The 15,923-nt window shown below is 40.6% G+C and overlaps 1 protein-coding gene across 2 annotated transcripts in view; it reads left to right on the forward strand.

Annotated features, from left to right (window-relative positions):
- Nucleotides 1-15,923, forward strand: part of LOC308077517 (nuclear receptor-binding protein 2-like) — an 84,654-nt gene that overhangs the window by 48,083 nt on the left and 20,648 nt on the right. For both annotated transcript variants that reach the window (XM_080418264.1, XM_080418265.1), the window contains exons 2-4: nt 12,777-12,899; nt 14,045-14,146; nt 14,853-14,942. In XM_080418264.1, coding sequence (XP_080274390.1) covers nt 12,777-12,899; nt 14,045-14,146; nt 14,853-14,942 — 315 coding nt within the window. The remainder of the gene's footprint in view (nt 1-12,776; nt 12,900-14,044; nt 14,147-14,852; nt 14,943-15,923) is intronic.

The following is a 15,923-nucleotide window of genomic DNA, read 5'->3' on the forward strand; positions in this document are numbered from 1 at the left end:
AGAGGTAGTCGTTGTATATATCTGTCTCAGTCGGCGGTAAACCTTGTAATGTAACAAAACTGTTACTTTTCAGCATTCAAAAATAGCAAAAGTAGTAGTAGTGCTAGTAGTACCTTTGATGCTCTTGTGTGACGCTGTAGTATGATCAAGCAGGGCGTTAATTTAGGAAAAAACACACATTTTTGAATATGGAAATAAGAGGTTTTTGCCCGACAACAACGATATTGTCTTTTTCTCTCTCTCTCTCTCTCTCTCTCTCTCTCTCTCTCTCTCTCTCTCTCTCTCTCTCTCTCTCTCTCTCCCCCCCCCCCACCCTTCATAGAGAGTACATTAGAGGAGCACTGTGTAGAAAGTTGAGCAATAATGAAAACCACAGTGGGTTGAAAAACCCAGTAGCCAAACACTTCTTTCTTTCTTTTAGCCTTGACATAGCTGATGAATAGCTCATAGCTCAATATTTGCGGCCTCCTCCTCGAACCAATGTGAGAAATAACAGCCATATTAATAACCTCACTATGGTCAGGGCCCGGGGCTGATTGCAATTCCTCCTACAGTACAGTATGTATACTCCCAGGCAGTGTTTCTTAGGAATGTTGCATCAAATGAAACGGGGCCCTATAGACGGTGGTGGAAAGTAACTAAGTACATTTACTCAAGTACTGTACTTAAGTACAATTTTGAGGTATTTTTACTCTACTTGAGTATTTCCAATTTCCAATACTTTTACTTCTACTCCACTACATCTCAGAGGCAAATATTGTACTTTTACTCCACTACAATTATTTGAAAACTTTAGTTACTAGTTACTTTGCAGATATACATTATTACATTATAAAACAAACATTAACCACTTTAGCCCTATTTTATACCTAGGCTATTTGAAAATAGCCGATCTACAAGCTCACAACGCGACGCGTTGCGAGCTTGTAGATCTGCTATTTTCAAACATTTCAGTACTTTTACTTTTGGTACTTTAAGTACATTTTGATAGCAATACTTTTGTACTTTTACTCAAGTAACATTTCGAACACCAGACTTCTACTTGTAACAGAGTACTTCTACATCGCAGTATTGATACTTTTACTTAAGTAAAACATTTGAGTACTTTTTCCACCACTCCCTCCTACAGCACAGTATACACCCAGGCAACTTTTCTTAGGAATGTTGCATCCAATGAAACAGGGCCCTATAGCGCCATGTGCCTGTCGCCCACACTGCATGCTGCAGCCTGGCGCTGGGTGGGCAGCAGCAGAGCTGAGGTGGGCTGCTACACTGGCAAGGTCCCTGCTGTCTGTCAACTGTGAGGTGTATTTAAAGGGATATTTCACTTTCAAACATGCTTGGGGTCATTTTAACGTCTACTCAGGCTCTTGTGTTTCACTCTAGACAGTTTTTAAGTTGTTTGTATTATGTTTAGATATTATTATTTATTTATTTTTCACAAACCCATTGGAATTTCAAACTACATTTTAACCATGATGGATTAATTGAGTTACAATGGTTTTTTTAATAGGAAGGGGGCGTGTCTGATAAAATGAAATTCAAATATCTAAATATTGAAACAAGCAACTTAAAAAAAAATTTTATTGTCTGAGGTGCTCACAAAAGCCCGATTAAAATTACCCCTAAACATGTTTGAAAATGAAATAACCCTTTAAGGCAGTATCGGACAGGGACTGGGTCCGCTGTTTGGGCCGTGTGCTTGTTGATTAGACCCCCTACACTCAAAAATATGTTTTTAATTATGTCCCCAAAAAGTTTTGACCGTAACTTGTATGACCGACTCATGTAGCTACAGTATGTGATATTTGTCACTAGAGAGGTTTTGTTTTCCACATTCCTCTGCTGAAAGCAAAGCTGTCTGTCAACTTCCATTAGAACTTCTTCTGGTACGTCACAGACTTTTTTTGTGACTTTTTGATTTTTTATTGTTTTTTCACAATTTTACATCAAGAGCAACCAATTTTTCTCAGCAATTTGTTTTACAGTACAAGGACAATATGACATACATGTTTATTGCCTGCATGTGTGCAGAATAACATGCACGTATATACATCCACAATCACCCAGCTGCATGTCCTGTCACTTATTTCACTTACGTGCGTCACAGATTTGCATCTCTTCATGCGTCCTCTGTGGGAGGGACTGAGACGCATAGCTTTCCTCAATAAGGGACAAAGAGTAGGTGTGCTTCCAGCCTCTTTTGTTAGGTTTTCTTTGTCACTTTATTAGGGGAAAACCATGTTAAACACAACATATTGATCAGGGCAGATTACTTTTACATCCTTTACTTTAGGCTTCGTAATCAAAATTGGCACAGGGCAGATATGACGTATTTTATACTTACACTTTTTTTTTTTAAATAGCGTAAATAGCTGATCTACAAGCTCGCATTGTAAGCTTGTAGATCAGCTATTTCTTCATTTTTTTGGAAACATTTAGAAAATGTATGAATATCTTTCAACATGGAAACGATTATGACGTCCGATTATGCAAAATAATTGAGATTATCTAAAAAAATTGCAATTAGGCGATTGTGTAATGATTGTAAGTAACAGCCCTACCTACAGCGTTGACGGACCATATTCAAGGCTACAGGGCTGAATGGCCCGTATTGTTCTGTGTGTGTGCATGCTTAAGTTAATCGAATTGCGGAGCTCACCAGAGGTCTGTGCACTTGATTGATTGATTGAATACTTTATTAGGTCAGGAATGTACGTGGTGCAGTCAGACATTAAGGCTAAAAGGATAACACAAAAAAAAGTCCTGGGGACTCGTTTCCATTGTGGTCACTCGTGCAAAGCTGAGAGATGTTGTGGGTCCGGGGCTCACATCAAAAGCGTGAAGGTAAATTAAGTTGGCTGCCATATTTCCCCGCTCTATTTAACCCATTAACACCGGGAAAGCATCTGTCATTTTAGCCACTTAAACCATTATCTTATACTTTGGCTATTAAAAAATGGCAGATATACAAGTTCATAGCACTATGAGCTTGTAGATCTGCAATTATTTGGAAAAATCATGAAAATCTTTGAATATATGTTTTTTAAAGCGAACGTTTTAAACTCAATTCTTTGCTTCTGGGGGATTCTACAAATGTCTTCTAAATGCTAACGGTTAAAAAAACATATGTTGCTATAATCAGTCGTTTTCAAACCTTTTCATGTCAAGAGCTCCCAAAATGATATGTATTTGGCCGTGGACCCCCATCTTGAAATATTTAGTTCCAGTGACGCCCCCAGAAGCAAGGATTTGAGTTAAAAATGTTCGCTTTATAGAAAATATATATATTCAAAGATTTGCACAAATGTTCACGATCACAAAAAAATGATGGTTTAAAATAAGTAAAGTATAAAATAATGGTTTAAGTGGTTCCCGGTCTTTTAATTAATCAAACTCCCACCAGTACCTTGCAATGATCCTCTCCCTCACCTGGAAGATTTACATGTAAGCTCTGGTATTTAAGGTATTTTGCATGATGATGAATGGTTCTATTCACTTAAGAGAAAAAGCAAGCAGGCGCGCGCGCTCTTCCTTACTGAATCACTTGTCATCTGACGCATACTGTAGCTGATGATGTACTTGAAGCGTGGTAATTACGGGTTAGCGACCAGACAACTATCATTTTGGTTTCTCCTACACAGCCAAAAATGAGTACTTATTACTGCTAAATGCTCCTCTTCAGCTATAAGGGTGACACTATCTCCCACAGCTACATTCTAAAGCCTGAGTTATACTCAGTTGCACGTTGGTGTTGCATGCCGTAAATAGTAGATCTACAAGCTCACAACGCATCACGAATGTGACTCGTTGTGAGCTTGTAGATCTGCTAATAACTGAGCACGACACCAGCGTGCAACTAAGTATAACTGAGGCTTAACAGGGAGGGGTTTTAAAGTCCATTGTTTTTTTTAACCCATTAAGACCTTAGTTAGTTAGTTTATTTTGATCCACATCAACAATTACACCAAACATAACCCACTATAAGCCAATGGTTCATGATGATTGATCAAAAAGGCATAGGCTGAAGCTCAAAGCTTATTTATGCCTATCCTTCCTTCATGTTGTTTTAACTTAGATACATCTTTTATAAAGTTCATATTATATGAACACTCAAAGTATTTCATAATTACATTCAAGATGTTACACTGATCGTAGTAATCGAACACTCGAAAATATACAATATATACACCCATTTCTTCATTCTTATACACATAATTACACCCGAATGCGTGCATATACTAATATACACCCATTCAAATATCATACCGTTATATACAAACGCCAACACTACCACATCACACCATACCCCTCAATCCATCAATTTCCTAGTTATTACGCATATACATGTCAGAAACTCACCACAACATGCCAACATATTATGTTACCATGCTTTACTGAGCAGGCAACACGCCCTAATCGTTATATATACACATATAACACATGTACACCCATACATAAATATACATACATACACACATACACATATACATACATATATATATATACATACATACACACATACCTACACATACATACATACACACACACACACCAACGGAATCCGTTACACCCCATACCATTATTATAATTATGTACTGTATACACTATAGTTTCCATACGTCCATTAATTATCATATCTATATTTCTCCATCAGACTCTGCTTGTAATGTTTTTTAAATTGTATTATATTTTTACATTGCTGAACCACCTCCGGTAAACCATTCCATAGCTTCACTCCACTGACAGATATGCACAAGCTCTTAAGAGTGGTACGAGCACCAAGATTTCTAAAATTCAATTCCCTTCTCAATTCGTACCTCCCCTCTCTATCCTTAAACAATTTCTGTATATTTCCTGGTAATGTTTTGTTTCTTGCCTTATAAATAATTTGTGCCGTTTTAAATTTAACCATATCCAGAAACTTCAAAGTATTAGACCTTAAGAACAGTACGTTTGAGGCCGATTCTACAAATGTCTTCTGAATCCCAACAGTTTTCTGAAAAACGTATGTTTCTATATCAGTGGTTCTCAAACTCTTTCATGTCAAGGACCCCCGAAATGATATATATTTGGCCGCGGACCCCCATCTCAAAGCATTTTGTTCCAGGGACCCCCCCCCAGAAGCAAAGATTTGAGTTAAATTTTCAAGATTTTTCAAAAATAAATCTACAAGCTCATAGTGCAGCACAAAGTGACGCGCTATGAGCTTGTATATCTGCTATTTTTGAATAGCCAAATACTTGTATAAAATAATGTTTAAAGTGGTTAAAATAAAAAATGACACATTTTAATGGGTAAGGCTAACATAATTACATTTTTATTCATATGTTCCATGTTCAATGCCAAAAACATCGTTAAAGAGATAGTTCACCCAAAATGTTAAAAAAAATCTATCGATTAGTCACCCCAGGGAGACTTGAATTCATGGATATTTATTTGTTTTTGTGGGATTCCTAAGCCTACAATCTGATGACCAGCGGACTGGTAGGCAGCGGTTCCGGTAGGAGACACAAAGGAGACTCTTTGTGTCTCCTACCGGAACCGCTGCGTCTCCTACACCGGAACCGCTGCCGGTCATGAAATTATTGACCACGTGATAGGAAAAAAGGTCATTTTTGGGGGTGAACTATCTCTTTAATCCAAATCATTTGTATGTCAATGAATCGTCAACTTAAATGTTGTAATCGTGACCCTATTGCTCTCCGTAGGACAGTGCTGTAGTAATAGTAGATAACATCAGGTCGCCTCAGACCAGGCAGTATCACCAGACAGTCTGACTGTGTTGTTGATGTCCTTTGATGCAGTGCATGTCTAATGGAGCCCGGGGGTGGCTGTCTGTGGCTGCCTCACTCCTCAAAGACACACGCACTCTCACATAAAATGGTACATCTGTCTGGGCCATCCTGCCCCCGATCCAGTCCTGATCTGGGCCTATCCATCTCTTGAACGCATCTCCATCATTTTCAATTGTTTTTGGCTATTCAAAAATAGCAGATATACAAGCTCATAGCGCGGCACCGAGTGCCGCGCTATGAGCTTGTAGATCTGCTATTTTCTAAATGAAAATCATGAAAATGTGTGCAAGTCTTTGAATATATATTTTTTTAAAGCGAACATTTGTAACTCAAATGTTTGCTTCTGGGGGGTCCTTGGAACAAAATATTTTACAAATGCTCGTTTTAAATATATATATATATATTCAAAGATTTGCACAAATTTTCTTGATTTTTCAAAAATAGCAGATCTACAATTCACTCACGATTTTTCACGATTCCGCAGACCACCGGTTGAAAACCCCTGGGTTAACCCATTTAGACCTGAGGAGGCCCGATTCTACAAATCGCCTTCTAAATCCCCATCTGAAAATGTTTTGTGCCAAGGGCCCCCAGAAGAAAAAGATTTGTGTTAACATTTTTCAAACACTTTCAAGATTTTTCAAAAAATAGCAGATGTTTTCTGAGACTAGCACTCACTGAAAACAGGTTTCAGACACTGAATGCCAAGAGCCTCAAAGAAATGTAGCATCGGTCAATGAGGAAGCATGCAGCGATTTTGAGTGGAACAAAATAAAGCACTCCCCGTATCCCCCCATAAACTGAAACCACCGTTGGTCCCATCAATGAGGCGTTTGGTGGATGTTCTGTTCTCTGTGGATACTCTTGGATTATAATAATACTCAAATTCTGGAGGATCAAATGTATGCATAATTCGTAGGATATGGAATACTAAATGAAGCAAAAAGCTCCTTTAGCTATGTTATTTGTGGGGGGGGGGGGGGTTGGGAGAAAAATAATGAAGGTATTCATTCATTATTGAACAGGATTTAAAACGCACCATGGGAACACGTGACGTGAACAGGGTCTTAAAAGGGCTGGCAACCACCCAACGTGTCCTTATTTCACCTCAAACCACGGTCTCTTTTATTCTTACACTGGCCCGTTTTTTTCCCCCTCTTTTAGCTCGTTCCGTTTCCCTCCCCCCTCCGTTGCTCTCCTCCCTCCCTCCTATCTTTTCTCTCATTCCGTCGCTCTCTCCCTCCAGTCCCCACCTCTCTCGTTGTGTCGGTCTGCCGCTTCTATATCTCTCTCTCTCTCTCCCTCTCCCCCTCTGTCTGTCTCGTTCGTTAATCCATCATTTGCCTCTTTACACCATTGCTCATCTCTCCGTCCCTGTTCTGTTTTACATCATCATGTTACAGATGGTTTCACACACTCATCCTGACTGCAGTGCCTCTGCTTATCCATTCTCTATCCACACACGGATCACCACCATTCAAGCATTAACCACTTAAACCCTGTTTTATTATTTTAGCTACAGTGACATCATGCCCTAGCTAGTACGTGTTAAAAGGAGAAGGGAATCGATGTCAGCCGAGTGTGTTGGAGTTGGAGGTGCTACTGTAACAAAGGTGCTTCTTTGCATGGATTCGGCTCCTTTTTGTGGCTTGTCTAATGCTGCGTTCACACGGGCAGATACGAAGATACAGGCATCATTAATTTTCAATGCAAGCCAGCGACATGAAGATACAAAGCTACATCCAACGTTTGTAGCTGCTGCAAAAGATACAAAGATACAAATTAAAGTTGAGCTGGGTTCAACTTCCAGATACAAAGATACAAAACTACAACTGTAGCTCCGATGACGCAGCGAAGCGCCGGGCGTCAACATCCGGGTTGAGCAACACAGACACAAAGCGACAGAGCGACAAATATGCGGTGTATTTTTGTATCTGCCCGTGTAAACGCAGCATTAGTTCTTCTGTGGTGGTTGTTGCAGGTCTCTGCACTACAATATGTAAATAGTTTAGTGCAGCAGATACAGTACGTGACACAATCGTTCACTTTGTGATACAAGCACCAAATGTGGCATGAATAATGCCTAGGACCTACTTTTTCAGAAAAGCCCGTTAGCCACCTACTGTAAGAATCCAAGATGGCGGCCATTTTTCAAGATGGCTGTCGCATCAAATGAAAGATGGTTTTTCAGTGTAATACTTGAATGTCTGAATACATTTTCATGATCTAGTTATCAAAAATTTTCAAAAGGTATGTATTTTGACAAATTCCATGGTGTCTTTCAATATGGCTTCTAGTTTTCAAGATGGCGGCCATTTTCGACTAAAATACACAGTTTGCTGTCATAATTCGATCATAAATTAAGTTTCTACCTGAGTAGTCCAAGGTCTAGTCTTTTGATCTACATTACAGTGTTGTAATCAATGACAATTAGCTGACATTCTTTTTTTTATATAGAGAGTGATGTCAAAGCACAACCAGGGCACACTGGTGACATCACTGCTGTGAGACTCAGCATGGGGTTCAGTGTCGGCTAAGTAGTGTACTCACTGTAGTTGTAGTCTACTAACTGTAGTTCTAGTATAATTTAGTGTGCCAAATGCTATCTATTTAGCCCTGTACATACACCAACTCGTGGCCGGCCACTGGCATAAGCAGTCTATGTGTTTGCTTAGGCCACAACCACTAGGGCGGCCGGGGAGCCCGTCATAGTCAGTGAAATTGTTCAGACTAATTGAGAAACCTGTGAACATTCCCACCTCAGAAGATCACACTTATTGAGAAAGCTTGGCCTTTCTTTCTTCCTTCCAGTGGCTCCTGCTCAGTCATCTCTGGTGATAGCATATCAGCTTTAGTCATTTCCCATGAAGATGTCTGCTCTTACACCTTCCTGGCAGCTAGACAGAGGGAACTGAGGAGATGACTCATAGGGAAGTAAATTGGGCATCACACTTGACGGTGCTCAAGAAGAGGAGCAGCTGATGTACTCCTCTATGGTTTCTGCGGGAGCAGGAAGAAAGGCCAAACTCGCATGCAATCAAAAAGTGTGATCCTATGTTCTACCTGACCTCTCAATTAGCCTGAACCCTTACTGTGACAGACAGACTGTGACTCAAATGACAGGTGAGACAGTGAGACTTATCAGCCTGTTAAAAATGTTCAAACCGGCAGTGGTGGATAGTCACAGTAAGTACACTTGTACTACTGTACTTAAATAAATGTTTGGAGGATCAACAGCTGATACTATACTTAAAAGTAATATATTAGTCTTAGAAATGCAGAGGAGTGTGTGTGATTTGGTGGTTGCGATGGGAGTGTTTTGAGGCCACAAACAATCCTGCTTAGGGCCACCAAAATCCTATAGGGCCCTGCACCAACTAGTAGTTTAGTTAGTTGTAGTATTGTAGTTAGATAGCCGCACATGAATTAACAGGATGTGCCAGCGCAGGAAAGCCGAGCCAAGGGTAATAATGGGGCTGCAATTACCCGGATGGTTGCACCGGACTTAACCCATTGATACCTGGAACGCATCTGTGTCACTTTAGATGTCTTTGGCTATTCAAAAATAGCAGATATACAAGCTCATAGCGCGGCACCGAGTGCCGCGCTACGAGCTTGTATATCTGCTATTTTTGAAAAATCTCGAAAATATATTTTTTAGATTTTTTTCAAAAAACTGTTAGGATTTAGAAGACATTTCTAGAATCTTCTCAGGTCTCAATGGGTTAATGGCACTGGATGAACGATCGGGCTAGGTGTAGAGCACTTTGTTTGAACCTACAGTAGTTGTATCCCGCACCTGAATGTGCTTACAGAAGATATTCTGTACGGATAGGTGGTAAAAGGATGGCCCCTCGGCCAGTGTTGCCAGATTCTGTGAGAGAAACAAGCAACCAGGTCTAGGAAAACCAGCCCAAAAGAAGCGGCTATGGGCCACATGAACACTTTAACACATACATCAGCTGTTTGAAAATAGCATATCTACAAGCTCACAATCGCGACGTGTTGTGAGCTTGTAGATCGGCTATTTTCAAATGAAATCTTGCGAGGAAATTATGATAAGCAGATCTGGCAACCCTGCCCTCGGCCTAAACCGTCACACAAAATGTCCACTTCTAATCCACTTGAGTTGTGCAGCTCAAACTGACTGGAGAAAGTGTCGTCTCCGAGTCCAACTCATTATTATGAATGTCATCCTGAAAACACAAATATACCACTCTTGAAAGAAATCAACCAGCTGCCGATCAGGTTCGATATGGAGATGGCATTGAAGAAACGCTTAGAAGGTCCTGTTTCTCAGCTAGCCTGGTTCCAGACGAGAATCTGCCTTTGCAAAAAAAAAAGTGTCTGGCCACGCGAGGCTATTTCTCAGCTGCCAACAGATATGCCTTCTCTCTCTGTCGTACAGGGCTGTCAAGCAGGAGCAATGGTACTTCAACTCCTGTGCCACTACATCGCCACCACCACTTAATATAGCCAGAGGTTTATGGTTACGACAAGCACACTGATTTAGTCTGTCATTTAGTTACATGGTCATTGCCAGACGTAGTTCAGCTGCACATTTCAAGCGTAGTCCTGCGTATTTTTATTCATAATGTTTTTGGGCCTTTATTCAGATTCAGTACAGTAGAGTGTGACAGGAAACGGGGAGAGAGAGAGACAGGGAGTGACATGCAGCAAGGCCGTCGTGCTTGGGAATCGAACCTGCGACTCGCTGTCAGGCTGCATTTTTGAGTGCCCCTCAACAGGGTCATTCTGGATGTCCTGGCTGCCCTTTTTCTGGCACGCTCAAGCTTGCCGTTACTGAACCTCAGACGAAGGCTTTGCTGATTATTCTCGCATTATTCCTTCTAAGAGTTTCTTCAATGCCACCTTGGGATCGGCACCGACCCCAAAGTTTTGCATCGGTCGTGCTCTTATCAGAGACAAGCTTTTCAGCATTGGGACAAACAGTACACAGATGCCAGATGACATCTACACGATTCATAATCACTTCAGCCACAGTATGTGTGATAGCTACTCATCGTGTACCTGTGCTTAGGTCGGTTTTGGTGAGGTGAGGGTTACACAGTTTCCTGTAGTCGTGTCTTGTGTCGTGTCGTGTTGTCTTGTGTCGTGTCGTGTTGTCTTGTGTCGTGTTGTCTTGTGTCGTGTTGTCTTGTGTCGTGTTGTTGTGTTGTGTCGTGTGTTGTGTTGTATTGTGCGGTACTGCAACGGCCTCTCCGTCAGGCATGGATCTCAGTGATGAAACCTGTCAGGTGCTTAATTGGTTGCAACAAGCAAGGTTTTTTGGACCCTTGCAGGCTACTTTGTAACATATCGTCGGGTGGAAAAACCTTGTAATGTCCAAAACGGTTACATTTCAGGAAATGAAAAAATAACCTGTTCCAATGGATCCATTGTAGTTAATATGTTCTAGTCACAAGCTCTTGTTAATGCTTTTCACTGGGTAAATATTTATAAAACCCACAGACACATTTAAGGGTCGGGTAAGTGATTTTCTTTGGTTAAAATAAGTGTTAAATAGCTCTATATTGCTGTATAGAGTGTTCAGTAACAGGAGTCTCCATGTCTCTCCAGCTCTTTAATGAACAGAAAATGCATTTTCAGGTTATGAGCATGCAGACAAAATTGGAACTGGAACACTATAACAATTTTGTCACCTACTCGAAAATGTATTTTCTGTTTATTAAAGAACTGGAAAGACAGGGAGACTACAGACTACTGTCTGACTGAACAAACACTCTATAGCAATGATTACTTTCAGAATATTTAACCTTTAACAAAAAAAATGTTTTGTTTGAACCAAAACATAATACCCTGGCTTTAAAAGTTTCATGACATCAAATGTATATATTTTTTTTTCAGGGCTTTTTTTTTTTTGGTTTTCTGACCTCAGTTACACCCAAAGAAACGGAACTTAGAACATTCAGTGGATTTTCTGTGATCTGGGGATTTCTGAATAATTAGGCTCAGAAAAGTGTTGTGATTGGCCCGTGGACTTTGATGTCACAGTCCATTAATCCCACAGAGGCGATGATTGACAGGCCACATTCTGTGGCCTCTTGTCCCCACGGAAAGTGCAGGGCCTCTGGGTCACAGCGTAGTATATTGTGACTTGCTGTGAGTGTCATGTAATGCCAAGAGTGGAACCTGGCCTTGGACATGGACTCCTTTATTTACCCCTGTTCCCGTTTACCTTGGCTGCTCCGGGCGGCACATAGCGCTCGACCCTGGCATCCTGTCTATCCTTGGCAGACCCCTATCCATTTCCTTTTACTGTACAATCACAGCTTATTGACAGAGTTATGTTGCTATTGTCCTTGTAACGCTCTTGTTGTGGGCTCTGTTGTTGCCTGTTGTTCAGACATTGTTATGGTATGCCACCAGTTGTGTCAAGAAGATTAACCCATTCAAACCGAGAACACATCTGTGTCATTTTAAGATGTCTTTGGTTATTAAAAAATAGCAGACATACAAGCTCATAGTATGAGCTTGTATGTCGCGGCATACATTGCATGTCGCTTGTATGTCGCAGGTCATATGTACGCGGCACTTCAGCTTGTAGATCTGCTATTTTTGAAAAATCTTGAAAATATGTGCAAATCTTTGAATATATATATATTTTTTAAGGCAAACATTTGTAACTCAAATCTTTGCTTCTGCGGATTTTACAAATGTCTTCTATATCCTAACAGTTATTCTTTAAAAAAACACTTTTTAAAAATAAGATTTTTAACACAAAAAATCTTTGCTTAAAAAATATATATTCAAAGATTTTTCAAAAATAGCATAGCGCGGCACAAAGTAACGCGCTATGAGCTTGCTATTTTTGAATAGCCAAAGTATAGAATAATGGTTAAAGTGGTTACACAGTCTTAATGGATTAAGCACCTTTATATTTGGCGTCTATACTGTGGATCTAAGAATTATGGCGGGTCTAATCATAATGCATGTTTTTTGTTCTGCCCCCTACAGCTCAGCCAAGGCAATGTCCCCGGTGTGGAGAGTGCTTTCTTGGCCATGGACACAGAAGAAGGGGTGGAGGTGGTCTGGAACGAGGTGGTCTTCTCTGACAAGAAGGTCTTCAAAGCACAGGAGGTATTGAATTCAATCTTATTTACCGACAGTCACTATATAGGCAGTGGCTCAGGAGGAGGTAGTAGAGCGGCCGCTTGGGGAAACAGAAGGTTCCCAGTTTGATCCCGGGCTCCCCCTGAGTTAGTGTCGAAGTGTCCTTGAGCAAGACACTGAACCCCTAATTGCTCACGATGAGCAGGTTGGTGCCCTGCATGGTTTCCTCCGCCGTCGGTGGGTGAATGTGTCTGTGATGGGGTGAATGTATTGCACGGTTGTATAGCGCCTTGGATAAAATATAAATGTGTGCGTGCGTGAAAGTTTTTAAAGGCATGTATTGCAAACCCAGACAATGAAATCCAAGGGGCTCGACAAAACTTCTTCCTCAGACAGACTCAACTAGACACTCAAAATATCACCTTTGGTGGTAATTATGATAAATAAAAATTCAACTGTGTGTGTGTGTGTGTGTGTGTGTGTGTGTGTGTGTGTGTGTGTGTGTGTGTGTGTGTGTGTGTGTGTGTGTGTGTGTGTGTGTGTGTGTGTGTGTGTGTGTGTGTGTGTGTGTGTGTGTGTGTGAAAGCAGCAAAATAACTTTGACAAATCAGTACTATTAATAGCAGAGGTAGTAAGTAATAATTATATTCAAAAGATATTTGAAAGTGAAATGGAATGTGTTTTATGTTCTCTCTGACAGTGGACAAAGTGTGTATGTGTGTGTGTGTGTGTGTGTGTGTGTGTGTGTGTGTGTGTGTAAAAGCAGCAAAATAACTTTGACAAATCAGTACTATTAATAGCAGAGGTAGTAAGTAATAATCATGTTAATAATTATATTCAAAAGATATTTGAAAGTGAAATGGAATGTGTGTGTGTGTGTGTGTGTGTGTGTGTGTGTGTGTGTGTGTGTGTGTGTGTGTGTGTGTGTGTGTGTGTGTGTGTGTGTGTGTGTGTGTGTGTGTGTGTGTGTGTGTGTGTGTGTGTGTGTGTGTGTGTGTGTGTGTGTGTGTGTGTGTGTGTGTGTGAGACATGGGGCTGTGGGTAAGTTGAGACATGGAAAGTTGATAATCTCAAGAGGTTCAGAAACTGAAGCAAAGATATAAATACCACACACAGATTTGATGGAAGTTTGATACCCAAATGTTGTCGTTTTTTTCCGTTTTGTCTTTCAGGAAAACATAAAGAACATGTTTGAGAACCTAATGCAGGTTGAACACACCAACATTGTCAAGTTCCACAAATACTGGCTAGACAAGAGGGACGGCAATGCACGGGTATGTTTTTATTGTTCCTCTCTCTTTCTTTCTTTCTTTCTTTCTTTCTTTCTTTCTCCTCTCTTACTGTGTCAGTTTTTTTCCTCTCTTTTACACACAGGCTGTAAACGTTGGGTATGTGTGCAAAGACACACATACCCAGTAAATTCCAGTGTTTTAAAATGTACACTTTTACTGGGTACACAAATAACATAACCACGAATAACCACTTCAGCCCTATATATATTTTGTCCATTTGAAAATAGCCGATCTACAAGCTCACAATGCGTCGCGATGTGACGCATTGTGAGCTTGTAGATCTGCCATTTTCAAAAGATTTGTATACATTTTGAACTTGTGAAATGGGACATTCTGCACAATGAGTACTTTTACTTTTGGTACATTGTACATTTTGATACCAATACTTTTGTACTTTTACTCAAGTAAATTAAATACCTCACTTTTACTTGTAACAGAGTATTTCTACACTGCAGTATTGATACTTTTACTTACGTAAATTAAAATTTGAGTACTTTTTCCACCACTGCACAGACACACACACAGACACACACACACACACACACACACACACACACACACACACACACACACACACACACACACACACACACACACACACACACACACACACACACACACACACACACACACACACACACACACTTGAATCAAAAGGATTAATAGTTGCCTGTCTGCTTTCCTACAGGTCATATTCATTACAGAGTACATGTCCTCTGGCAGCCTGAAGCAGTTTTTGAAGAAAACAAAGAAGAATCACAAGACCATGAATGTCAAGGTCAGTTTTTCTACAACGCCGCTGGCCAAACGCCGGCATCCTTATCCAGTCATATCAGTCCTGTAATCTGTGTGTGTGAGTGAGTGGTCTGCTGCTCAATCCTGCTGCAGGTGGACGCTCAGGGTACTGCATCCTCATTAGAATTCAGACCCACATGTGCAGTGGGATTTAGAAGTGACGTAGCGTCGGCATCGTGGCGGCGCAGCCGTCCGGCAAAGGCTCATGCCGCGTGTAATACGTTGCAACGAACGTTGTGGATTAGAAACCAGCCTCATGGTGACCTCTCTGTCTGCCTTATCCTTCCTGTCTGTGTCTCTACAGCACTTGTCAGTCCAAGGACCCCTTAGCTGAGAGAGAATGTCAAGTTCTAATGCAGTTCTTATTCTAATACAGTGAAGATAGAACTGTCATATGAAAAAAAATAAATGACATTTTATTTTACATGACATTTTAGAAGGTGCTCAATTAATTGAGGATGTTGCCATTACTAAACAAGCTTTCATGGATATAATTTAGATCAGGGGTCTTCAACGTTTTCAGGCCAAGGACCCCCTAGCTGAGAGAGAGATGAAGCAGGGACCCCCTACTCTATATTGTATACAATTGTGTTTCAGATTAAAGTTTTTTTTTAACTTAGGCTGCTATTTTTTCCCTCTACAAACACCTACTGTATAGCCTCTTTGCCAAAACTCTGCGAGGCGTTGAGAGCTTGTAGATCTGTTATTTTCGGCTAATGTTCCCCTCAGAAAAGGAATTCTAGGGTTCAAGTGGTTAATGTAAAAAAAACTAAATCGTATCACACAAAGATTTGGCGGACCCCCTATAGTAGCTCTGAGGACCCCCTATGAGGTGCCGGACCCCCTGTTGAAGACCCCTGATTTAGATGTTTATTTTTATTTTTATTTTTTTGTTTATTCATGGGCTTTCATGCCTTTATTGATAGATACACACGGGGACTACAAATTTCACGCCCACTTTTGA

The sequence above is a fragment of the Gymnoscopelus braueri genome (genome assembly GCF_963280865.1).
Source record: "Gymnoscopelus braueri genome assembly, chromosome: 21".
Classification (NCBI taxonomy): domain Eukaryota; kingdom Metazoa; phylum Chordata; class Actinopteri; order Myctophiformes; family Myctophidae; genus Gymnoscopelus; species Gymnoscopelus braueri.